This window comes from Pavona decussata, unplaced genomic scaffold (assembly GCF_977016875.1).
Source record: "Pavona decussata unplaced genomic scaffold, jaPavDecu1.1 SCAFFOLD_39, whole genome shotgun sequence".
In the NCBI taxonomy this organism is placed as follows: Eukaryota; Metazoa; Cnidaria; class Anthozoa; order Scleractinia; family Agariciidae; genus Pavona; species Pavona decussata.
In genome coordinates, this window is record NW_028145461.1 from 1,563,744 (window position 1) to 1,589,689 (window position 25,946).

Consider the following 25,946-nt stretch of genomic DNA (forward strand, 5'->3'; position numbering starts at 1 on the left):
GTGTTTTGAACTTTCCATACATTTCCCTGTATTTTTTCCCGCGGACTATTTATAGTAGCAGCTCACGGCTGGTTCGCTATACAGACAAATGTATGGAAAGTTCAAAACACGACTGGACGCTTTCTGTCACAGCTACATCCCTCTAATTTTGTTCTTAAAATCCTTTTTCTATTGCCAAAAGTTTCATGAATTTTCCAGAAGCGATGTTTTATGAAAATTGTTTGACATCGGATTTCCATACAAACACTGTTACTTCAAGCCTGTTTGCCTACCCATCAAAATGGCGTCGAAAACCGTGATAAGGCCTATACTATTAAGAAATTAAACAAACTCGTATTATCATGTTATCGATGAGACACAGTACAACATATGCTTCGGAGCATTTTCGTGATGAATTTTTAATCAATTTTTTTTTTTGCATAGACCCTCTACCGTAAATTGGAGGTGGTATAACGGGACCGCTTATTGAGCTCAATTCAAGTGATGTTAGGAGGGCGGAATTTTAATTCGGGGAGATGTTAACAAAAAAATTGATTTTCTTTGGTAAAACCTTATCGTTTATGCACACAACTCACCAAACGTCCTACAGTTGAATACTAGTGACTTGTTTTGGGCGTGCGAATTATGTAGGCTTTTCACGAAATAATATTTTTGACCAGTTCAAGTTATAACGGATACGTTGAAATCGCGTGAAATAGAAGACTAAAAGGGCAGCCCCGTAAGAACGGCAGTCGCTATTCAAAACGTGAACGCCTGTTTCGAGTGTATACAATATGCATGCGAGCCAGCGAGGCATGCGAGGCAGAACTGCGAGGCATGGACAAAACATGCGAGGCATGAACAACTCCCAACATAAATGCTAACCGTTAAGCTAACCGGGGAGCTATTTAAGCTAACCTGAGTGCTTTTTAGGCTAACCGAAGTGTTTTTAGGCTAAACTGAGTGCCTCGCACGTCTGCCTCGCATGCCTCGCATGCCTCGCATGCCTCGCTGGCTCGCAGATTGTGCATCCCCGCCTGTTTCTACTGTTTTGCACGGAAGCGTTTTCAAAAGTTTGCCCTGATTAATAATAGAGCGCGTCGGTTAGAATGCTACGTTAAGGCTGAGACTGAACGTTCTTATTTTTTTTATGGCTAAGGTTAAAACGGAGATTTTAAACCAAAGCGCATTAAAACCGCTCATTTGGAAGCGATATATAGACGACATATTTTCCCTCTGGCCTCTAAACAGAGAGAAAGTACTGCAGTTCATTGAGCAAGCAAACAAACACCACCCGACAATTAAATTCACGGCTGAAATTTCAGAAACAGAAACGACATTTCTGGATACAAACATTTATAAAGGTGAAAGATTCATAAGCAATTCAGTTCTTTATGTGCGTACGCACTTCAAACCTACTGAAACATTTCAATATACGCACTTTTCTTCGTGCCACCCACCAGGGGTCAAGAGAGGCTTTATCAAAGGCGAGGCTCTGAGACTTCTCAGAACAAACTCTTCTAAAAAAATATTTGAAGAGCAAATTAAAAATCTTAAATCACGCCTAAGGGAAAGAGGTTATCCCGAGAACCTTGTTCAAAGGACCCTCTCAGAGGTGCAATTTGAAAACAGGAAACTGGCACTCCTTCAAAAACAAAAGGAGAACAAACGAATCTTGCCTTTCGCTACACAATACCACCCAGCCGTGCCAAACTTAAAACAAATCCTCTTGAAAGACTGGCACTTAATAGAGCAACAACCATTGCTCAAAGAAATCTACAAAGACCCGCCCCTCATATCTTACAAAAGAGGGCGGTCGATCAAAGATATACTCGTGAGAGCCAGAAAGAAAGGCTAAGATACACACTAGGGAGTCGTGCAGGCCTGTCACTCTTGTACACTGTATCAACGTTATTATAAAAAAGGTTCTTCTATATATAAAAAGAATGTATTGTTTTTCGCGACATGTACTTCCAGTGCACGATTTTGTAACAGTAAATGGCAAACGGCAGAACTGGCCGCTTAACCGTGTTTATCCTTCATTTGCCGCCCGCTGTTTTCAGTTTCTAAGTATAATAGGCCAGCATTGTTTTACACTATGGAGAATTTTTTATGGTGAATTTTAAATTTTCATTTGCATAGACCCCCTACCTATGTGATGCGTGGTATAATGGGACCGCTTATTGAGCTCAATTCAAGTGAAGGAATTTTGATTCGGGCGGGAGATGTGGGAGATGTTAACAAGAAAAAAATGATTTTCTTTAGTAAAATCTGATCGTTTCTGCGCACAACTCACCAAATGTGTTTGAAATTTTACTGAATAATTATCATCAAATTTTACTAGCCAATGTCACCAAATGACTGACAAACATTTCTCGAAATATCGCTTGTATCTCAGAAATTTCTTAGCCGTAGGCGATCACTCGGCGGGAACACTTGTTTCCAAGTTTATTTTCAGTATTAACAATGAGTCAATGAGTCAATGACTCCATTAAAACCGAATACTTTTAAGCTCAAATGAAAAATGTTAAGACATCCTGGTTTGCAAAGTAAATAGATGTAGACAAGCAAGACTTCTTGGGTGACTAATGAGTGCGTCTGAATATCTCAAAACTCATATAACAGGTATGTTTAAACAACTAAACAAAAGTTGCATCCTGCTTCCATCTCTTGAATTATTTCCGTTCAACTGTTGCAGAAGTAGAATCGGGTTCTTCTTCCACAACACTGGCCAGCAGCTGCAACACTTCGGGTAATATCACGTAGCCGGTTTATAGTTTTGGCTGATTAATTTTTCGCTGGTCTCGTCTTCCGTCGCCGATAAACTGAATAGCACCGCGCTCACAGTCTGTGGTGGCTTCTATTTTCGGCTCGTGTTCGGCCAGTTATTCCCATCCTCGCGTGTCAGTTCACACCTCTCCCTTTCTCTTTGAGAATGCTTTACACGGCAAGTGATAAAACGAAAAGAGTCCGATTGTTAACATGGACGTTTTCACATGATAAAACGTAGGGTTTTTTTTTCAGATTTCCAAATGAATCCAAATTAAAAATAGTTAAGAATACGAATACACATTCATTTCCAATTTAAACAAATAGAGTGTGTGCACGGCAGCCATGTTGGAGGACTAAAACAATAGAAGATGGTTGCATAAAAATAGAATATATTTCCCAAAGGAAAATCATTGTATTGTTTTGGTCCTCCAACATGGCCGTCGTGCACACACTCTATTAATACGGTCCGGTAAAAACAGCCTTACGATCCGCACGGTTTCACAGAATGTAAAAACAGTTTTCGGTCCGTGTATGGTCGGGAAGTTACATCTCATAACATGGGGATTTTCACATCTTGTTTGAACGAGGGGATGAGGCGCTGTACAATCCGTACGGTTTATACGAACTGTAAAGAAACTTTTCGGCCTGTATACGGTCAGAAAATTGCATCGCATTAAGGGGACTTTGAATATTTTAATGTGTCACCTGCTCGAGCGGCAAACACCCAAGAAAGACACTACAAAATGATGAAGTTAATGTTTTATTTTTGCGTTTGTACCGTTAGCGAATAATAGTAAGGGAAGAAAGCTAAATGGCACTTGTGACGACATGTTGCACGAAACGTTTAGCACCCCGACTGCGCCTAATATAACTTACTGTTTCGCGGTGGTGCTGGTTAAAGACCCCATCCAGTTAACAGACTTTCGTTTGAAAAGTGCCAGTGTACGTGTTGATATGTTTTCACCTACCAAACTATATCAAAAGGGCCGAAAACTGCTTAAAACAGATGTTTTCAAAATCTGTTTAAAAATGGAGACTTTCTCGAAACTCAATCGGTTTTAGTCGGAACATCACCTGTTTGTGCTATGAAATAAAAACTGTTTCCATTGATTCTTGCGCTGTCGTTGAAGAGCCAGCTATTTACAAAGAAGTGAAAGTATAGTTTTGAGTTGAGTCACTTAACTAGAATTCTGTCTTTTTTGTGTCAGTAAAGGCCAGGGCTTGTGCTGCTAACGTTGCATAATCATCTTTAAGGCATGGGGTGAATATATGTGCAAAAAAAATTTACCAAGAAAACCGTCATGAACTCACAAAACAGAAATTTTGTGGATATTTGTAAAATAAGAGCTTCACTGAATTTTGGTTGTAGAGAATTATCCGAACGACGTTTTTATCTTGGAGATTTTTGGCCCGTAGGGGTGACCGGGGGATTCGTTTAGTATCCGGGGCAGTTGTAATCTCTGGCCTCGTGGGTATCTTTATACTAAAACGAATTACGAGACGCACAACCAGATGCCTAAAGATTCGTCTCACATGGATTATGCTTTCCCAACTATATAAAAACGGCGATTCTACAAGCTAAAACAACAAACAACAAAACAACATCCAGAGCTACATGCTGTCTATAATATTATTACGAATATTGCGGCTTTTGACAACTCTTATCGCAAGTGCTGGGTACAAAAATATATATTACGAAGAACAGCAGCTGTTCTCTGGAATAGCTTATTTAGGTCTTTAATAATTTCATGTTATTGGTGTTAGGAAAACGCGGAGGGTAGAACAGTTTGTCAGTGAATATTGCGAACTCCAGCGTTACGTTCATTTTCTGATCATCACCTGCTGCCTACACTAAGTAAACAGTTTTAAACTAGTGGAAGGCAATTAGTAAAATTTGTCAAAAGGCACACTAAGTGCAAAAAATTAAATGTGTAGCGTTCTCAAATGTCAACTGAACCCATTTGTACTGTGACTTTTTGGTGTTTAATATTAAAACTTTTTATCTGGTTCGCTTTAATGAAAACCGTCTCTCACTTCTTTTTCCTTTTTAATAATAATAATAATAATAATAATAATAATAATAATAATAATAATAATAATAACAATAATAATAATAATGATAATAATAATAATAATAATAATAATAATAATAATAATAATGATGATAATAATAATAAATAGATTTGCCATGAGGGTCATAACTAATATACCAGGGAGCAAAATGGTAAAGATAAGAGTGCTTTAAAATTATACGAAGATGAATTGGTAGTTTAACGTATTGCATGCAAGAGGTTCTTATAGATATTCCATTTTTTTGCTGCCTTTGTTTATATAACTGAAATGAAAACAATTTATAAGAAGTCGAACTTAAAAAGGTAAAGACAATTAGCGAAAATATTGAGTTAGCAGATGGTCCGTTTCGGGCGCCAAAACGCAAACCAAATGGAAGGAGTTCAAAGTTTACTTTTGCTAGATGTCAGGCAGTCTCGATTACTATCTTTGCTTTTTAAACTATCCACGTTAACTGTTTACCTTGTATTTCTTCTTTTTCATTTCTGGAAAGGCAAAATGAGAATTTCTAAGAAGCCCTAAGGATCAAAACTAGTTGAACGTCTAATTGCACGAAAGAATATAAAATGTTGAACAAATATTTTTCACTTCTGAAAAGGCAAATGGAGAATTTCTAAGAAGCCCTAAGAATCAAAAGTAGTTGAACGTCTAATTGCACGAAAGAATATAAAATGTTCAAAAATAATTGGGGCACCGAAAATTGATTTGAGTGGTTATCGATGGTTTTTGCGGCAAGAAATTCTAAAATTATCATAGTTTTCTCTTCCTGCGGAAGTATAAAAAAAAATGTTTATTTCATATAGCATCATTTACTAGACAAGTTAAGACCTGAACAAGTAAACTGACTGCCGGACTGCCTACAACTCACGGTCTGTTGTTAATCTAGCAAGATGTATACAAAACAAACAAGATGTTATATTTATCTGGTAATTTTGATGTCCATTATGAAGAAGATTTAAATTCCCAAAAACTGTTTCAGTTCAATAAAAGGAAGTCTGACGTCAGAAGCCCAATTATCGCGAAGAAGTGAGAAACTATAAACTGATCTACAGGATATGTCCTGGAAATGAGACTTTATTGTATGATAAAACTATTTGTTGGATAATTTTAAGACTCTTGTTTTGGTGCCTTTATTTACCACCAAGCTTTGAAGATTATAACTAATGCAGAATACCGCGTGAGATAATAATGTTGTAAAATTGTGGGCACAACAGACGGCAAAAATCAATTTAGCTTTTGCAGAACATCAATCAAGCTCGACTTCTGTCATTGTTATGCTAACTAAACAAAAACCATTTATTTCATTGTTTTAAGCGCTGCTTTCCTGCGAAAAGTATACTTGACTCATTACTCTTCAGGAACGTGCACCATGGTGAAGTCAGGGGTGCTACAAAATCGTCCAAACGCGATTTTCTTGCTTATTATTTTATATGAAATTCTATTCAATACTACAGCGGTTTTTGCTGCTGAAGAAAATTCTCGATCTGGTTACTTCGTAACGCGTGAAAATAAGCGACTGCTAGGTCATGTTATTAAACGGTTTGGATCTCCAAGTTTACTGTCCTGCAGCCAGTCATGTCTAAGAAGCTCATGGTGTACTTCCACAAACTTTAAGGAGTCTTCAAAGCTACGTGACAAGGGAACTTGTGAACTGAACAAGCACGACAGCGCACCCATCAACGAAGACACTGAGCTTGTTGATCAACCAGGTGTTAGTTTCTCAATGTTTCTAAAGGTGGGTTCACGTTGACTTAATTATTTGAAAAGCGAAAGAACTCATCATTACATATAGTGGAAACAAAGAAAGCTTAAAATTTGAGTTGTTCATCACACATTCCCATAAAACATGGGTACCAAACATGTTTATTTTAGTAGATATCTGTTATGATGGTCCGGCTTAAGAAATTCTGCGTTTTCTTCGGCAAAATGTCAGCTCAACAAAAAAGGCCTTATCACGGTTTTCAACGCCATATTGACGAGTAGGCAAATAGGCTTGAAATAACAGTGTTTGTATTGAAATCTGATGTCAAATAAATTTCATAAAACATCGCTTCTGAAAAATTCATGAATTGGAAACTTTTGGCACTAGAAAAAGGATTTTGAGAAAAAAAATTGGAGGGATGTAGCTGTGCCAGAAAGCGTCCAGTCGTGTTTTAAACTTTCCATACATTTGTCAAAATTAAGAAATTCTTAACTGACTGTCAGCTCTGGTAATGTTCTTAGTATGTTCTGAAATTCTAGTTAATCTCTGCCTCAACGTTCTTATAAAAAAGGTTCTTCTATATACAAAAATTTTCGCGACATGTACTTCCAGTGCCCGATTTTGTAACAGTAAAAGGCAAACGGCAGAAATGGCCGCTTAACCGTGTTTATCCTTCATTTGCCGTTCGCTGTTTTCAGTTTCTAAGTAAAATTGAGTAGCTTCGCGTTAGCATGAAAGGCCAGCATTTTTTTTGCTCTATGGAGCATTTTCTTGGTTAATTTTCTAAATTTTCATTTGCATAGACCCCCTACCTATATTGATGCGTGGTATAATGGGACCGCTTTAATATTGAGCTCAATTCAAGTGAAGGAATTTTGATTCGGGGAGATGTGGGAGATGTTAAGAAGAAAAATTATTTTCTTCGGTAAATCCTTATCGTTTCTGAGCACAACTCAACAAACGTGTTTGAAATGTTACTGAATAATTATCATCAAATTTCACTAGTCAATGTCAACAAATGACTGACAAACATTTCTCGAAACATCGCTGGTATCTTAGAAATACATTGCTTAGCTGTAGGCGATCACTCGGCGGTAGCACTTGCTTTCAAGTTTCAGTGTTAACAATGTCGACATTTACATTTAAATTGAAAATTATATTACGTTAATCACCAATAAAGTTATCACCTCGGAGTTGCCAACAATCAGTTTGTGCTGAACGGCTGCCTGTGCTGACCAGAAGGTAAGTGTTACAAGAGTAACCGCGGTTCTCTCGAACTATCCTCAGTAGTAATTTCTCAATCTACTCTTAGCGTACTCTCAACACCGGTAAACGGGGAAATTTCTGTTTTGTCTACGTGAGTTTAAATGACGAAGAAAAGAAATGTTACAAAATCGAGAAGGAAACTTTCGTTTGCAGGTATTTTAGCCTCCCAGCGTCCTACAGTTGAATGTTAGTGACTTGTTTTGGGCATGCGAATTCTGTAGGCTTTTCACGAAATATTGTTTTTGGCCAGTTCAAGTTATAAGGGGTGTCAGTAAAACGCGGGGTCGGGGTCGGGGCCGGGGCCGGGGCCGGGGCCGGGGCCGGGGCCGGGGCCGGGGCCGGGGCCGGGGTCGGGGTCGGGGTCGGGGTCGGAGTCGGGGTCATTTTTTTTCTTCTTTTTTTTTTTTTTCTTTTTTTTTTTCAACATCACAGGTCATTTGTGGGTCAAACAAGGATTAAAGCCAATATAAAAAAGTTTTAACTTTTTTAAAAGTCTAAAAGACTTAAAAGTCTCTAAAGCTTACTAGCTAACGATAGGTCATCGGTGACAACACTCGATGCAGTTCCGTATTCTGGCGGTCATTGGTTCCATGAATTGACTGCCTTTTATTCTTCTACGAGACAATATATTTCCTTGAACTAACAAATTCTTGAACTAGATTGTGCATGAACTCATGAACACCCCTGCCGCCTTCCATGATCTTGCTCGTTTGTTACAGTCAACCATGTCACGGGTGACTATTTTTTCCGAGAATGAAATAAACATGCGTTCGAATTCCTTTGTAAAGTGCGGCATTTGAATGGAATGTAGAACATTTCTCTGGAAATCTTTACGAAAAGACAATTCATTAATTTTTCAGCAGCGATGTTTTATGAAAATTATTTGACATCAGATTTCCATACAAACACTGTTATTTCAAGCCTGTTTGTCTACTCGTCAAAATGGCGTTGAAAACCGTGATAAGGCCTATTTACATGTCAGTTTTGATGTCGGCAATGAGATTTCGGAGTTCTCGTGGAAATTTCCCTAGTTTATTGACGGTATAAAACTATGAATTTTTCTTTATATTTCAGAACAAGTATTTCAAGAATAACAATTGTCTCTAAAGTATTTTGAATCTTCTTTTTTTTGTCAGTCAATGCGTCTTTTTCGGAAAGATTTCCAGAGAAATGTTCTACAATCTATTCAAATGCCGAGCTTTACAAAGGAATTCGAACGCATGTTTATTTCATTCTAGGAAATAAACGAGTACGATCATGGAAGGCGGTGAGGTGTTCATAGTAAGTTCATGCACATTCTAGTTCACGAATTTGTTAGTTCAAGGAAATATATTGTCTCGTACCTTGTATTTTTTTTGCCTCATTTCGTTTCTTGGAAGAATAAAAGGTAGTCAATTCACGGAACCAAAGTACGCCAGAATATATTCTGTATCTGAACTGTATCGAGTGTTGTCACCGATGACCTATCCTAAGCTAGTAAGCTTTAGAGACTTAACTTTTTTATATTGGCGTTAATCCTTATTTGACCCACAAATAACCTGTGATGTTGAAAAAAAAAAAAGAAAGAAAAAAAAAAAGAAAAAAAAGGGAAAAAAATGACCCCGACCCCGACCCCGACCCCGACCCCGACCCCGCGTTTTACTGACACCCAGTTATAAGGGATACGTTGAAATCAAGTGAAATAGAAGACTAAAAAGGCAGTCTCAGTCGGACTACGGCCAAACGGTAGAATACTGAACCCCAAAGCATATAAGAATACGCTAGAGATGAGTTATTTATATTTTTTTTATCGAATGTTTGTTGAACAGTATATCTATTCGACGTTCAAAATGTACGGTATTTTAAACCCGAAACGTTTTTCTATTCCCTTCAAACTGAATAATACCGTGTTTCAGACAGCATTAACTGGACTTGGTCACCGGGACTTTGCTGGAGGTAATATATAACTGCTAAGTTAAAATCCGTGAATGCTTTGAATATCCAAACAGTCTTTTGAGGAGGGCGGATATGAGGGAACAAAATTAGAATTATTTTGTCAGTCTAGTCGCTTACGCTTTCATTAGAGATCAACCAATGTAAAAATTTATATCTCTAACTTATTTTAGATCAGTAGATTTTTTGTTTTGTTTAGATCATAACTCTAACTGGCGTTGACGTGTAATGCTGTTGGTATGCGCATGTTTTAGGACCAGTGCATAAGTCAAAAACTACAAATTCTTTTCTATTTCGTTGTGGGGGATGAATTTTTATGCATTTTAAATTTTAAATTTATTTTGGAATAGGTCTCTCAGAGGACTCAGTCTAAAACCAGAGCGACATATATTGCGTATACGAGAAAGTAGTTTTACAAAAAGCACTGATTCGAGCTTCGGAACATTAGGTGAGAAGGCGTTCAAAGCAAATATTTCAGACACCGAATGTTACCGCCGTTTCACTAGTTTTAAACATGAGCGTTTTCTAAATTATACTAAAAAAGGCTTAACTCTCAGAGTGTATGACTATATTCACCTTCAGTTGTGGGGTTTTCACAAATGCCCGGGTCGACTATAAACTTAATGCTCAAAACAACGCAAGCAAAACGAGTCTTCAAGCTGACTGTGTCAGATTTTTGAATGTTTAGCTGATATATTTTTAAACAGTCTCTCAGGAGTGATGTTCATTTTGTCTTCTTTTCTTTAGATTTTGTTTCTTACTGCGTCGACAACACAAACACTGTGTGTCTTCTTGAAGGTAGGTAGTTTTCAAGGCATTTTACTATTTTGTATTGAAATGTTTGGCAGGAAGGGATGTACACATAGCTTAGTCTAGAGTCATGCGGAACAACGACGAAGAGTCATTAGTTATCAACAAAATAGCATCCAAACAAAAATCCTACTACAGTCACGCCCTTTCGCGCGTTCAACGTGGCTGTTGTGTCAAACAAATGTGATAGCCACACATCTGCTCGCAGCACTTCACCTATTGTTAGGAACCGCCAATACTCTTTTCGTATTCGAGTGTTTGGTTGGAATAATATGGTTTATCTGACTGTGTGTTTTTATTGACGAATTAGTAGATCTGCTCTGTTTGCTCTAGTTAATCCATGTTTCAAATAATCTCAGTTATAGTATATAGGCAACTTTTTGCAAAGAATCTAACCTCAATGGAAACAAATAGTGGTAGAATTCGTTAATTCGAGTTTAAACTTCACTTTTTTGTGCAATTTAAGTAATGATGGTACGCTCACAAATATAATATTTGTGGCCCCCTTTGAGACTCGTTTTACGGTAGAGTTTCACATCAAGATCATTCACACGAAACCTGCTTTTGCGCTGTCGGGTTAAAAGAGAAACCTGTTAAAACCATCGTGTCTCTCAATGATCAGGGAATCCCAACGAGAACTTGAAACGAAGATAGTTTCCTTATTCCCACATTGCACAAGTCATTATGGACTTTTTAAAAGGCAATTATTGTAAGCAACTGATAGCCTTTGATCTATTCGATTTCTTTAGCTGAAAATCTAAAGCTCGGAAAATTTTAGGGAATGGAATCGTACTCCCCAAATTTTGGCTTTACGAAAATGATAGTTTTTCGTCACTGTCAAGAGAAAGGCACTTAAATTGCGTGCTTGCGCTAAGCTGAGTCAGAACAACAAGTTTACAGTTTAGGTACGAAGGAGAGAGCCCGTTGAAACTCTTGTACGCTAGAGTAACATCGGGTGCATGTAAATGGTGTTTAATAGCCTTGAAAACTCATTGAACGGGGTGGTAATATGCTTTTTGGTATATTCACCCTTTTTCTTTTCTATCTAATAGGAGTTGAATCATGTCCAAGTTATTTGCTTTCCTTTGTCTTGCCCTTTCCTGCGCCGCATATGTCAGTGGTTACTTGTCGGATGGTAAGTTAAAATTCGCCCATTGCAAAATCGAGGTTGAATAACTTTAGTCCACACGTTTCTAAACAGATACTGAAGGTTTTTCTTTTTCTCTTGCTTAACAGCGTTCAGTGTTTCACTTTTAAATTTACGTTAACTCTGAAAGTAACCAAAATCAAAGTAAAACACATGGAGAGACGGTTGCAGGAGTCCACATCGTTAAGCGCTATGCTGTATCTTCTTGGTCATCAGATTGTTGTTATTGTTGTTATTATTATTATTATTATTATTATTATTATTGTTGTTGTTGTTGTTGTTGTTGTTGTTGTTGTTGTTGTTGTTCGCTGTTTATAGCAAAACTAACAACAATCACCGAGAAATGAAAAAAAAAAATAAATAAATACAACATAGAAACTTTAAGTTGATAAAATAAGTAGATTTAATTAAATCATATCATAGATTAACAGTTCCTAATATCTTTACTTAAATTGTTCCAGTCTTAAACCAACAGCTGGGCACTAACATTTATGATTTGCCAATACACTTTATGCAGCTAAGTATTGGTTAATTCCCACAAATTTTAAGCCACTGTTTCACTGAATGCAATAACCCCCTTTGAAATCAGTGGGATTTTTTTTACACTGACGAGGTTATTCTGTCTAAATATTATGTCATTATTATCATTATCATTGTTATGATGATGATAGTGGTGATGGTGATAATGATATTGCACAAAATAAGTATGATGTAAGCGTAAGAAGAAACAATAAATTGGCATAATTTCTTTTATGTGCAGATTATGCCCTCCATTTCCCAAACAAAGGAACCACCGATTACGCCTCCATCTGGGGCATGCCCAGTTTGAAACAGTTCACCGTGTCTTTCTGGATGAAGACAAGTGACATTAAAGGGACGCCGTTTAGTTACGCTGTCCCAACGATGGATAATGAACTGCTTGTGGATTTTAACGGGAACTTTATGGTATACATTCATGGAGAAGTTAGGTTAGTTATACCACCCTGCATCCTTTAAAATTCAAGTACCCCACTAACCGGGTACTGTATAACTTGTGCTAACATTTCAAAATCAATTAACCGATTTAACTCATGTAAACGATCCTGAGTACCATTCTTCAACCACAAGATGTCTCTCTGTATCACGGTTATCTTCACATGTTCCTTGTTATCTGACAAAGAAATCCTAATATTTAGCTTCCCCTTATAGTCAATCCACATCACGCGTAACAATTGCAAGTAGCTTTGAAATTTGAACGGCGCTTTGAAATTTAGGTGTCAGTTCCGAACATTGCCAATGAGATTTCAGAGTTCCCGTAGAACCGTTGAAAATTCCCCAGTTTATTGATGGTACGTATAGGTATAAAGTTAATGCGTCTTTTTCGGATTTCAAGATTTTCAGAGAAATCCATTCAAACCGGGAAATAGGCCTTATCACGGTTTTCGACGCCATTTTGACGGGTGGGCAAACAGCCTTGAAATAACAGTGTTTGTATGGAAATCTGATGTCAAATAATTTTCATAAAACATCACTTCAGAAAAATTCATGAATGAGAAACTTTTAGCTCTAGAAAAAGGATTTTAAGAAAAGAAATTGGAGGAATATAGCTGTGCCAGAAAGCGTCCGGTCGTGTTTTGAACTTTCCATTCGTTTGTCTGTATAGCAAACCCCCGTGAACTGCTTCTAAAAATAGTTCGCGGGAAAAAAAATACAGGGAAATGTATGGAAAATTCAAAACACGACTGGACGCTTTCTGGCACAATTACATCCCTCCAATTTTTTTTATTTAAAATCCTCTTCCTAGTGCCAAAGGTTTCCAATTCATGAATTTTTCAGAAGCGATGTTTTATGAAAATTATTTGACATCGGATTTCCATACAAACACTCTTATTTCAAGCCTGTTTGCCTACTCTTCAAAATGGCGTCGAAAACTATCACAAAGTGGAAAATCGAATGTTCATTTCAACCCTTGTTCATTTCATTCTCGGAAATACTGGTCACGCGTGAAGTAGGTTGACTGTAAAACTGGCTCGGAATCTACACTAATAAGCCATCTGTAATTAGCACAGCTCACTAAACACGCTTTCCTTTTGCAGACGACCACCAGTTTCAGCTAATGATGGCAAATGGCATCACATCGGTGTGACTTGGACGAACAGTGATGGCGCGTTGAAATTCTTCAAAGACGGAGAGCTGAAATACCAGACCAAAAACTTCAAGACAAACTACATAATCAAGCCCGAAGGAGCTTTGATGCTGGGGCAAGAACAGGACAAATTTTTCGGGGGTCTTGACCCGGCTCAGAGCCTGCGTGGATCTCTGGCGGGCGTCAACGTGTGGGATCGCGTGCTGTCAGCAGATGAGATAGCAGAATATTCTCTGACTTGTCGGTGTGTGGATGCCGGGAATGTCTACAAGTGGTCCGATTTCAGAGACGCCATTAGAGGCAACACCGCACTTGTCATTCCTTCTCCATGCTCACCATCCGAATGAGCAGCTGTGATAAGCACCCTGTGTTCAAATATTATGGCAGTCCGAAAATCTCGTTAAAGTGTAGAAACTGGTGTAGATCGGCTACTCTTAGAGTGATAAACATTACAAAGTTAAATGTAATCGGACCAAGAACACAAGTGTGATGATTAAAAGAAAACTTGTGGCTTTCCACAAAGTGATATTCCTTCTCTATCTCATTCTTTGGACTAACTGACTCCAAACCTTTTTTGGAAACTGATACAAAGGACTGCTTTGCGACGCATAGAAGTGCCCCGATTGGTAGTCTGCACAAAAGCACTCAAATATTTTAGTTCAAGGAGGGTAGGCCTACAAGCTACGGGTGTTCGTGAGAGTAAGGCCATTAAACTAGGTTCATGCGACAAACATCCTGTATACTGCAAGGATTTTTTTTTTTTTCTTTTGGAAGAGTTTTCTTTCAAGGTCATTAACAATGGTGACGATATTGTGGGGGGAGGGGAGGGGGGATGGGACCGTAAAAGTTTCATACGGGGAGTCTTCGCTCCGAGGCCGATCTCTTTCATACAATTTTTAACAGAAAAGGAACCCCACATAGTAGTTCATTTTAGGGAGTACGTCACCCCCGGGTGGACGATATAAATATTAAGCTGCTTCTACTTTGCTTCGATGAAAGAAGTGATTTTGATAAATCCACAGCTTTATGGTCAATATCTTTGCCTTTGATTATTTTATAACATGATCAGTCTTTGTAAACATGTTGTGCATCGTTCAACTATGATGCAAAGATGGCTGTGTTTATGTCCCTCGATTTATCTCCAAGTTGTTGACATACTTATTTCAACGTGGGCGTTATGTAGTACACAGAAAAATAGTCAGTTGATAAAAATGTATCTTCTTCAAAATAAATTACCTGGAAATGGAGCAATACTATTAAGAAATTAAACAAACTCGTATTATCATGTTATCGATGAGACACGGTACAACATATGCTTCGGAGCATTTTCGTGATGAATTTTAATCAATTTTTTTTGCATAGACCCTCTACCGTAAAATGGGAGGTGGTATAAAGGGACCGCTTATTGAGCTCAATTCAAGTGATGTTAGGAGGGCGGAATATCAATTCGGGGAGATGTTTTTGCACACAACTCACCAAACGTGTTTGAAAATTTATTGAAATAATTATCATCAAATTTCAGTAGCCAATGTCACCAAATGACTGATAAACATTTCTCGAAACATCGCTGGTATATTAGAAATACTTTGCGTGGCTGTAGGCGATCACTTGGCGGTAACACTTGTTTTCAAGTTTCAGTCACGGTTGATCTATTTTTTTTTTTTGCATAGACCCTCTACCGTAAATGGGAGGTGGTATAAAGGGAACGCTTATTGAGCTCAATTCAAGTGATGTAAGGAGAGCGGAATTTTAATTCGGGGAGATGTTAACAAAAAAATTGATTTTCTTTGGTAAAACCTTATCGTTTATGCATTCAAAACGTGAACGCCTGTTTCGAGTGCATACAATATGCGAGCCAGCGAGGCATGCGAGGCAGACGTGCGAGGCATGAACGTGCGAGGCATGAACAACCCCCAACATAAATGCTAACTGTTAAGCTAACCGGGGAGCTATCAAGCTAACCTGAGTGCTTTTTAGGCTAACCGAAGTGTTTTTCAGGCTAACCTGAGTGCCTCGCACGTCTGCGTCGCATGCCTCGCTGGCTCGCAGATTGTGCATCCCCGCCTATTTCTAATGTTTTGCACGGAAGCGTTTTCAAAAGTTTGCCCTGATTAATAATAGAGCACATCGGTTAGAATGCTATGTTAAGGCTGAGACTGAACGTTATTATTTTTTTTATGGCTAAGGTTGAAACGGAGATTTTAAACCAAAGCGCATTAAAACTGCTCATTTGGAAGCGATATTTAGACGACATATTTTCCCTCTGGACTCTAAACAGAGAGGAAATACTGCAGTTCATTGAACAAGCAAACAAACACCACCCGACAATTAAATTCACGGCTGAAATTTCAGAAACAGAAACGACATTTCTGGATACAAACATTTATAAAGGTGAAAGATTCATAAGCAATTCAGTTCTTGATGTGCGTACGCACTTCAAACCTACTGAAATATTTCAATGTAGGCACTTCTCTTCGTGCCACCCACCAGGGGTCAAAAAGGGCTTCATCAAACGCGAGGCTCGGACACTCCGCAGAACAAACTCTTCTAAAGAAATATTTGAAGAGCAAATTAAAAATCTTAAATCACGCCTAAGGGAAAGAGGTTATCCCGAGAACCTTGTTCAAAGGACCCTCTCAGAAGTGCAATTTGAAAACAGGAAACTGGCACTCCTTCAAAAACAAAAGGAGAACAAACGAATCTTGCCTTTCGCTACACAATACCACCCAGCCGTGCCAAACTTAAAACAAATCCTCTTGAAAGACTGGCACTTAATAGGGCAACAACCATTGCTCAAAGAAATCTACAAAGACCCGCCCCTCATATCTTACAAAAGAGGGCGGTCGATCAAAGATCAGTACTCGTGAGAGCCAGAAAGAAAGGCTACGACACACACTAGGGAGTCGTGCAGGCCTGTCACTCTTGTACACTGCCTCAACGTTGTTATAAAAAAGGTTCTTTTACATATAAAAAGAGTGTGTTTTTTTTCGCTATATCTACTTCCAGTGCACGATTTTGTAACAGTAAATGGCAAACGGCAGAAATGGCCGCTTAACCGTGTTTATCCTTCATTAGCCGCCCGCTGTTTTCAGTTTCTAAGTATAATTTAGTAGCTTTGCGTTAGCATGAAAAGGCCAGCATTGTTTTACACTATGGAGCATTTTCTTGGTGAATTTTAAATTTTCATTTGCATAGACCCCCTACCTATTTGAGGGGTGGTATAATGGGACCGCTTATTGAGCTCAATTCAAGTGAAGGAATTTTGATTTGGGGAGATGTTGGAGATGTTAACAAGAAAATGATTTTTTTTTTTTTTGTAAAACCTGATCGTTTCTGCGCACAACTCACCAAACGTGTTTGAAATTTTACTGAATAATTATCATCAAACTTCACTTGCCAATGTCCCCAAATGACAAACAAACATTTCTCAAAACATCGCTGGTATCTTAGAAATTTCTTAGCCGTAGGCGAACACTTGTTTCCAAGTTTAATTTCAGTTTTAACAATGAGTCAGTGAGTCAATGACTCCATTAAAATTGCAAATTATATTCCGTTAATCACCAACAAAGTTGTCACCTCGGAGTTGCCGACAATCAGTTTATGCTGAACGGCTGCCTGTGCTGAACTGAAGGTGAGTGTTACAAGAGGTAACCGCGGTTCTCTCGAACTATCCTCAGTAGTTATTTCTCAATCTCTTCTTCTGAAGAGGAGAGTTTTAGCAGTGAGACAACTCCCGATACAACTGCACGATCTTTCAAAAAAAGTTGAAACAAAATTTTCATCGAATTTTACGCCTTCCTCGGGCTCACTTTTTTGAAGGACGTCTCCGATTCTTTCTATGCGATCTCATGTTTTCCCAGGATATACGGCATTTCCCATTTGGGGAAAAGGAGGCGATGGTGAAACGGAAGTCTCCGGGTTTTCAGGAGGCCTGGACGGTATCTAAATTCATTGCGTGTGTCCCATAAAGCCGCATCCACACCAAGCTGTGTCGAGATCTCAATTAGGTTTTTGCATGGCTTTAAAGCAGCTATAAAAAGATATCACATCTCTTGCTTACTGCCTCACAAAATGTCGAATTGTTGAACTTCTCTACCTAGTTTATTCTTAGCATACTCTCAACACTGGTAAACGGGGAAATTTCTGTTTTGTCTACGTCAGTTTAATGACGAAGAAAAGAAATGTTACAAAGTCGAGAGGGAAACTTTCGTTTGTAAGTATTTTAGCCTCACAGCCGTCCTACAGTTGAATACTAGTGACTTGTTTTGGGCGTGCGAATTCTGTAGGCTTTTCACGAAGTAACAGTGAAAGTAAAAGGCAAACGGCAGAAATGGCCGCTTAACCGTGTTTATCCTTCATTTGTCGCTCGCTGTTTTCTGTTTCTAAGTATAATTGAGTAGCTCTGCGTTAACATGAAAGGCCAGCATTGTTTTGCACTATGGAGCATTTTCTTGGTTAATTTTCTAAATTTTCATTTGCATAGACCCCCTACCTATGTGATGCGTGGTATAATGGGACCGCTCAAGTGAAGGAATTTTGATTCGGGGAGATGTGGGAGATGTTAACGAGAAAAAATGATTTTCTTTAGTAAAACCTTATCGTTTCTGCGCACAACTCACCAAACGTGTTTGAAATTTTACTGAAATAATTATCATCAAATTTCACTAGCCAATGTCACCAAATGACTGACAAACATTTCTCGAAACATCGCTGGTATCCAATTGATACATTGCGTAGCCGAAGGCGATTACTCGGCGGTAACACTTGTTTTCAAGTTTAATTTCAAATGTCGCAATTGAAATTTTAATTGCAAATTATATTCCGTTAATCACCAACAAAGTTATCACCTCGGAGTTGCCGACAATCAGTTTGTGCTGAACGGCTGCCTGTGCTGAACAGAAGGTGAGTGTTACAAGAGGTAACCGCGGTTCTCTCGAACTATCCTCAGTAGTAATTTCTCAATCTGCTCTTCTGAAGAGCAGAGTTTGAACAGTGAGACAACTCCCGATACATCTGCACAGTCTTTCAAAAAAAGTTGAAGCAATATTTTCATCGAATTTTACGCCTTCCTCGGGCTCACTTTTTTGAAGGGCTCTCTACGTCTCCGATTCTTTCTATGCGGTCCCATGTTTTGCCAGGACATACGGCATTCCGTATATTACATTTCCTACTTGGGGAAAAGGAGGCGATGGTGAAACGGAAGTCTCCGGGTTTTCATGGGGCCTGGACGGTATCTAAAATCATTGCGTGTGACCGATTATAAAGCGGCATCCACACCAAGCTGTGTCGAGATCTCAATTAGGTTTTTGCAAGGCTTTAAAGCAGCTATAAAATATCTTTTTAAAAGATATCGCATCTCTTGCTCACAGCCTCACAAAATGTCGAATTTTTGAACCTCTCTGCCTAGTTTATTCTTAGCGTACACTCAACACTGGTAAACCCCGTGTTTTAATGGTGTTAACTGGACTTGGTCACCGGGACTTTGTTGGAGGTAGTATATAGTCTTTTTGAGGAGGGATATGAGGGAACAAAACTAGAATTATTTGTTCTAGTCGCTTTCGCTTTCATTTGAGATCATCCAATGTAAAAATTTATATCTCTAACTTATTTTAGATCAGTAATTTCTTTGTTTTGTTTAGATGATAACTCTAACTGGCGTTGAAGTGTAATGCTGTTGGTATGTTTTTCAGGACCAGGGCATAAGTCTAAAACTACAAATTCTTTTCTTTTTCTTTGTAGGGTGTGAATTTTATACATTTTAAATTTAAAATTTCAGTTTGGATAGGCCTCTCAGAGGACTCAGTATAAATCCAGAGCGACATATCTTGCGTATTCGAGAAAGTAGTTTTACCAAAAACACTGATTCGCGCTTCGGAACATTAGGTGAGAAGGCGTTCAAAGCAAATATTTCAGACACCGAACGTTACCGCCGTTTCACTAGTTTTAAAAATGAACATTTTCTAAAGTATACTAAAAAAGGCTTAACTCTCAGAGTGTATGACTATATTCACCTTTAGGGATTCAGTTGTAGGGTTTTCACAAATGCCCGAGTCGACTATAAACTAAATGCTAAAGCAATGCAAGCAAAACGAGTCTTCAAGCTGACTGCGCCACATTTTTGAATGTTTAGCTGATATATATATATTTTTAAACAGTCTCTCAGGAGTGATGTTCATTTTGTCTTCTTTTCTTTAGATTTTGTTTCTTAATGCGTTGACAACACAATCACTGAGTGTCTTCTTGAAGGTAGGTAGTTTTCAAGTCATTTTACTATTTTGTATTCGAGTGTTTGGCAGGAAGGGATGTACACATAGCTAAGTCTAGAATCATGCGCAACAACGACGAAGAGTCATTAGTTATCGACAAAATAGCATCCAAAAATCCTACTGCACTCACGCCCTTTCACGCGTTCAAAGTGACTGTTGCGTCAAACGAATGTGATAGCCACACATCTACTCGCAGCACTTCACCTTTTGTTAGGAACCGCCAATACTCTTTTTGTATTTGCGTGTTTGGTTGGAAATATAGTTTATCTGGCTGTGTGCGGTTTTTATTGACGAATAAGTACATCTGTTCTGTTTCTCTTGCTAAGATGGAATAGTCAACTGCCATTTAATTCGATTGAGAATTCATAATGATTTGCGTTGAAATAGCTTCTAGCTAAACAAAATAACTAGGTAATACATGTTTCAAATAATTTCAATTTTAGTATATAGGCAAGTTTTTGTAAAGAATCTAACCTCAATGAAAACAAACAATGGTAGAATTCGTGAATTCGAGTGTAAAATTAACTTTCTTTGTGCAATTTAAGTAATGATGGAACGCTCAGAGATATTTTATTTGTGGACCCCTTTCAGTGAGAGTCGCTTTACGGTAAAGTTTCACATCAAGATCATTCACATAAAACTTACTTTTGCACTGGCGTGTTTAAAGCGAAACCTGTTTAAATAATTGTGTCGCTCAATGATCAGGGAATCCCATCGAGAACATGAAACCAAGGTAGTTTCGTTATTCCCACATCACACAAGTAACTATGGACTTTCAAAAAGGCAAATTTAGTGTAAGCATACATAAACTTTGAAAATTTTAGGGAATGGAATCGTATCCCTCAAATTTTGGGTTTCCGAGAATGATAGTTTTTCTTCACTGTCAAGAGAAAGTCACTTAAATTGCGTGCTTGCGCTGAACTGAGTCAGGACGACAAGTTTTCTGTTTTGGTAGGAAGGAGCAAGTCCGTTGAAACTCTGGCAAGCTAGAGTAACATCGGGTGCATGTAAATGGTGTTTAACAGCCTTGAAAACTCAGTGTTATTGGACCGGGCTGGTAATATGCTTTTTGGTATATTCACTCTTTTTCTTTTCTATCTAATAGGAGTTGAATCATGTCCAAGTTATTTGCTTCCCTTTGTCTTGCCCTTTTCTGCGCCGCATATGTCAGCGGTTACATGTCGGATGGTAAGTTAAAATTCGCCCATTGCAACATTGATGAGGTTGAATAACATTAGTCCACACGTTGCTAAACAGATACAGAGGGTTTTTCTTTTTCTCTTGCTTAACAGTGTTCAGTGTTTCACTTTTAAATTTAAGTTAATTCTGAAAGTAACCAAAATCGAAGTAGAAGACAAGGAGAGTCGGTCGCAGGAGTCCACTTCGTTAAGCTCTATGCAGTATCTTCTTGATAATTAGATCATCATCATTATTATTATTATTATTATCATTATTATTATTATTATTATTACAATAGCAAAAATTAACAACAATAACCGAGAAATGAAAAAAAGTAATAAGTAGAACATAGAAAGTTAATAAAATAGATTTAATTACATTGTAAATCTTAACATAGATTCACAGTTCCTAATATCTTTACTTAAATTGTACCAGTCTCTTAACGGCATGAAAATCTTCCCCAAAATATCTTAAACCAACAGCCGGGCACTAACATTTATAATTTGCCAATACGCTTTATGCAGCTAAGTATTGGTTTTTCCCTCAAATTTTCAGCCACTGTTTCACTGAATGCAATAACCCCCTTTAAAATCAGTGTTTTTTTTACACTGACGAGGTTATATTATTCTGTCTAAATAGTATGTCATTATTATCATTATCATTGTTATGATGATTATGATGATGATGATGATGATGATGATGATGGTGGTGGTGGTGATGATGATGATGATGATGATGATGATGAATTAAACTTGCACAAAATAATTATGATGTAAGCGTAAGAAGTAACGATAAATTCGCACAATTTTTTTATGTACAGATTATGCCCTCCATTTCCCAAACAAAGGAACCACCGATTACGCTTCCATCTGGGGCATGCCCAGGTTGACACAGTTCACCTTGAGTTTCTGGATGAAGACAAGTGACACTAAAGGGACGCCGTTTAGTTACGCTGTGCCAACGATGGATAATGAACTGCTTGTGGATTTTGTCGGGAACATTATGGTATCCATTCATGGAGAAGTTAGGTTAGTTATACCACCCTGGATCCTTTAAAATTCAAGTACCCTACTAATCGGGTACTTTATGCATAACATTTCAAAATCAATTAACCGATTTAACTCATATAAACGATCCTGAGTACCATTCTTCAACCACAAGATGTCTCTCCGTATCACTGTTATCTTCACATGTTGCTTGTTATCTGACAAAGAAATCATAATATTCAGCTTCCTTTTACAGTTAATCCACATTACGCGTAACCAGTATTTTTGAAATTTGAACGGCGTTTTGAAATTTTCGTGTCGGCTCCGAACATCGCCAACGAGATTTCTGAGTTTCCGTAGAAATTTCCCTAGTTTATTGATGGTACGTATAGGTATAAAGTTAATGGGTCTTTTTCGGAAAGATTTTCAGAGAAATCCATTCAAATGTCGGATATTACAAAGTGGAAGTCGAATGTTCATTTCATTCTCGGAAATACTGTGGTCACGCGTGACGTATAGGTTGACTGTAAATCTGGCTCGGAATCTACACTAAGGCCTTTTCATATGAGCCCGGTTACCGGGCTGGCCCGGTAGGCGGGACGAATTTTGTCTTCTGTACATATGGGAAATTTTAATCCCGGTTACCGAGATGAAAAATGTCCTAAAGGCCCAAAATACCCGTGGACCCGCGTTCCGACTTAACATTTATTCAGGAGGCTTCAACACAAATACAAAAACATCCTGAATAGGGAAATCGGGAGGTTAACCCTGTATAAAAACAATTTCCCTGAATTGTCAGCGACCTTACAAGCCATGCTCAGTTAAAATTGTTTCGTTCCGCTCAGTTCCGGTATCCGGGCTGGAGTGTTCATATGGGAAAATTTCCAGCTCGGTTACCGAGATCTCGGTCGCAAAACCCGAGATCTCGGTAACCGGTCTCAGATACGAACACATCGAAATTTTTGTAAAGAAAAGAGTGGCGAGGCGAGGTCTCGGAAACCCAGCCAGCCCGGTCGACCGGGCTCATATGAAGAGGCCCTAAGCCATCTGTAATTAGCACAGCTCACTGAACACGCTTTCCTTTTGCAGACGACCACCAGTTTCAGCTAATGATGGCAAATGGCATCACATCGGTGTGACTTGGACGAACAGTGATGGCGCGTTGAATTTCTACAAAGACGGAGAGCTGAAATACCAGACCAAAAACTTCAAGAGAAACTACATAATCAAGCCCGAAGGAGCTTTGATGCTGGGGCAAGAACAGGACAAATTTTTCTCGGGTCTTGACGCGAATCAGAGCCTGCGCGGATCTCTGGCGGGCGTCAACGTGTGGGATCGCGTGCTGTCTGCAGATGAGATAAGAGAAATGTCTCTGTCTTGTCGGTGTGTGGACGCCGGGAATGTCTACAAGTGGTCCGATTTCAGAGACGCCATTAGAGGCAACACCGCACTTGTCATTCCTTCTCCATGCTCACCATCCGAATGAGCAGCTGTGTCAAGCACCCTGTGTTCAAATATTATGGCAGTCCGAAAATCTCGTTAAAGTGTAGAAACTGGTGTAGATCGGCTAGTCTGGGAGTAATCAGTAAACATTACAAAGTTAAATGTAATCGGACCAAGAACACAAGTTTGATGATTAAAAGAAAACTCAGTTGTGGCTTTCCACAAAGTGATATTCCTGCTATATCTCATTCTTTGGTCTAGGGTCATTTCCATTTACCAAAAGATTCCGGAAATTTCCGGGAATTTCGGTGGGAAATGTTTATCGGCGAAGAACGTGTTCCATTTGACACACGTTCCATCCATTCCCGGGCTCCCTTCTCCGTCCGATGTATTCCGCACCAAAAATACAAAATGGCGGCACAATTGTCGGTTACCTTAACCCTAACTCAAACCCTTTTCATGGGGTCATACATGGACTCCTCTCCCAATTGTTGTGGTTGAACGAAATTGTGGAGTTGTTTTTGGAAGAACAGAGTCTCGTGAATCCAAAAAATTATGATGACATTCCTATCCTGGCGGCGGTTGCAACCTATCCGTGAGGCGCGATCTTCACCAAAACCAAGGTTTTTATGAAAATATTTTGCCGCGATATACGATAAATGAATTTAAAAGCCACTCTAGGATGACTTGCGGGACCATTTAAGCTCTGTGCAGAGAGGTACAAGCCACAGGAAGAGCTCCTCAACGACACGCACTTGAAACAGCTGCTGGGAAAGGGTGAATGACAAAAGACCTTGTTTAATTACAGATGCAAAATTTTAGGCCTGTACAGGCCCGCAAATTATCCCTAATTGGACCACAAATGATCTCCGATCGCCTCACCATAAAAATAGAATGGAATGGACTCAAATTTGGACAGTGGATTTAAACTTGATACACTTCATTTTTTCCCTTAATAACACCATTCGTTATATTTAAACAGTCTGTTTGCAAATTTCACAACTTTAAAAATTACAATGTAGCAGCTCAGTGCAACAGAACAATTTCCCTATATTAAAACTGGAACACACATGTACAGTATCAAAACTCTCTTGACAGTATAAAATTTACTTATACCATTACAACGCCCAAAATGTGCACGAATTGTACGAAACTCATTTTTGAAATAGGCTGGGCTAAAAGTACGAGATACATTTTAACAGTACCGCTCAAAAATAATGCGTTCACGCTCTTCATAGCCAGCCTTCTTTGAGTATCACGTGAATTATATTTAGCCGTAAGAGTGTACCGCATATCGAGAGATTAGGTGCTTTGTGTGTTAACACGTGATCATCTCATGTTAGCACTAACCATTTGCACTAACCATTTGTTAAGAGGTATTAAAACCTATAGGTTGTCATGGCATTTAACCCGGGCTAGCGCTAGCCATGCTTCGAGCAACTGGGCCCTGTTTGACCGAATATTTCCAATGTGTATTGGTGAATGTTGTAAAGGAACAGTACCACACACCAAGACCTCGAAAACTGCGTAGTTTAAATTTAACACAGAACAGAGATCCAAACTTAAAAATGAGCCTTTTTAAAATTCGAAGTCAAACTACAAAAATAATTGTTAAAAAAATGATTTTTATATCGGTAGAACAAAGCGAAGACTTCGGATGACAGGAAAATGGAACACTTCAAGGCCCTCGCTAAAAATGACAGCACGTCAGCCATTGCTGACCATGTCAAAACCACCGGACACAATGTCAAGTGGGATCATTTTGATATTTTAGCGTCGGGCAAAAATGATTATCGCTGTAAAATCAAAGAAACCTTGTTTATTCAAGAACTAAAGCCAGCTTTTAATGTCAACGTCAGCAGTGAGAAGCTTATGCTTTATTACTTAGCTGTAGCTTTTTATAGATTCCGTTGTTAAGATTGTTTTTCTTAATCTTGGTTCCAGACCCCCTTTTCACTATTATATTATATGGTTGTAAAAAATTTTAACGGTCATTTTTAAAGATGTACGTTGACTAGCCGGCACACGAAAAGTCAAGTTATATAAAATGCGCAAGTTTATTATGTCTATCACCGCTTTTTGTATTTTATTTCTGATCAAGCTACGACGGCCCAAGAACAAAAGTCTTTATCAAACTACAAAGCTCGAGAGCGAAGCAAACCAGAAAACGAAAGCACACTTCTGACACTTGTAAGCTCCAAAAAGCATCATTGACCAAAAATTCATAAAGGAAGCATGGAGGCACCCAAACCACATCAGCCTAAAACCG

At 38.5% G+C, this 25,946-nt stretch overlaps 3 protein-coding genes across 5 annotated transcripts; all 3 read left to right on the top strand.

The window, feature by feature from the left end:
* Nucleotides 1-1,129: 1,129 nt before the first annotated feature.
* LOC146483398 (uncharacterized) lies at nt 1,130-2,008 on the top strand. Its single transcript, XM_085106023.1, has one exon. The coding sequence runs from the start codon at nt 1,130-1,132 to the stop codon at nt 1,835-1,837; it is 708 nt and encodes a 235-aa protein (XP_084962149.1). The 3' UTR covers nt 1,838-2,008.
* A 5,688-nt stretch (nt 2,009-7,696) lies between these two features.
* On the top strand, nt 7,697-23,907 carry LOC146483399 (neuronal pentraxin-1-like). 3 transcript variants are annotated; one of them, XM_085106143.1, is made up of 5 exons: nt 7,697-7,765; nt 19,999-20,049; nt 21,175-21,257; nt 22,069-22,276; nt 23,324-23,907. In XM_085106143.1, exons 3-5 carry the CDS (start codon nt 21,185-21,187, stop codon nt 23,718-23,720), a joined length of 678 nt encoding a protein of 225 aa, XP_084962269.1. In that variant the 5' UTR covers nt 7,697-7,765; nt 19,999-20,049; nt 21,175-21,184; the 3' UTR covers nt 23,721-23,907. The 3 variants fall into 3 exon arrangements, with proteins under 3 accessions (XP_084962269.1, XP_084962271.1, XP_084962270.1); XM_085106145.1 differs by lacking the exons at nt 19,999-20,049; nt 21,175-21,257; nt 22,069-22,276; nt 23,324-23,907 and adding exons at nt 10,469-10,519; nt 11,584-11,666; nt 12,439-12,646; nt 13,754-14,331 and having other exon boundaries at nt 7,711-7,765; XM_085106144.1 differs by lacking the exon at nt 7,697-7,765 and adding an exon at nt 18,609-18,705.
* On the top strand, nt 15,981-16,670 carry LOC146483400 (uncharacterized). The gene has a single exon (XM_085106031.1). It carries the CDS (start codon nt 15,981-15,983, stop codon nt 16,668-16,670), a length of 690 nt encoding a protein of 229 aa, XP_084962157.1.
* Nucleotides 23,908-25,946: the final 2,039 nt, after the last annotated feature.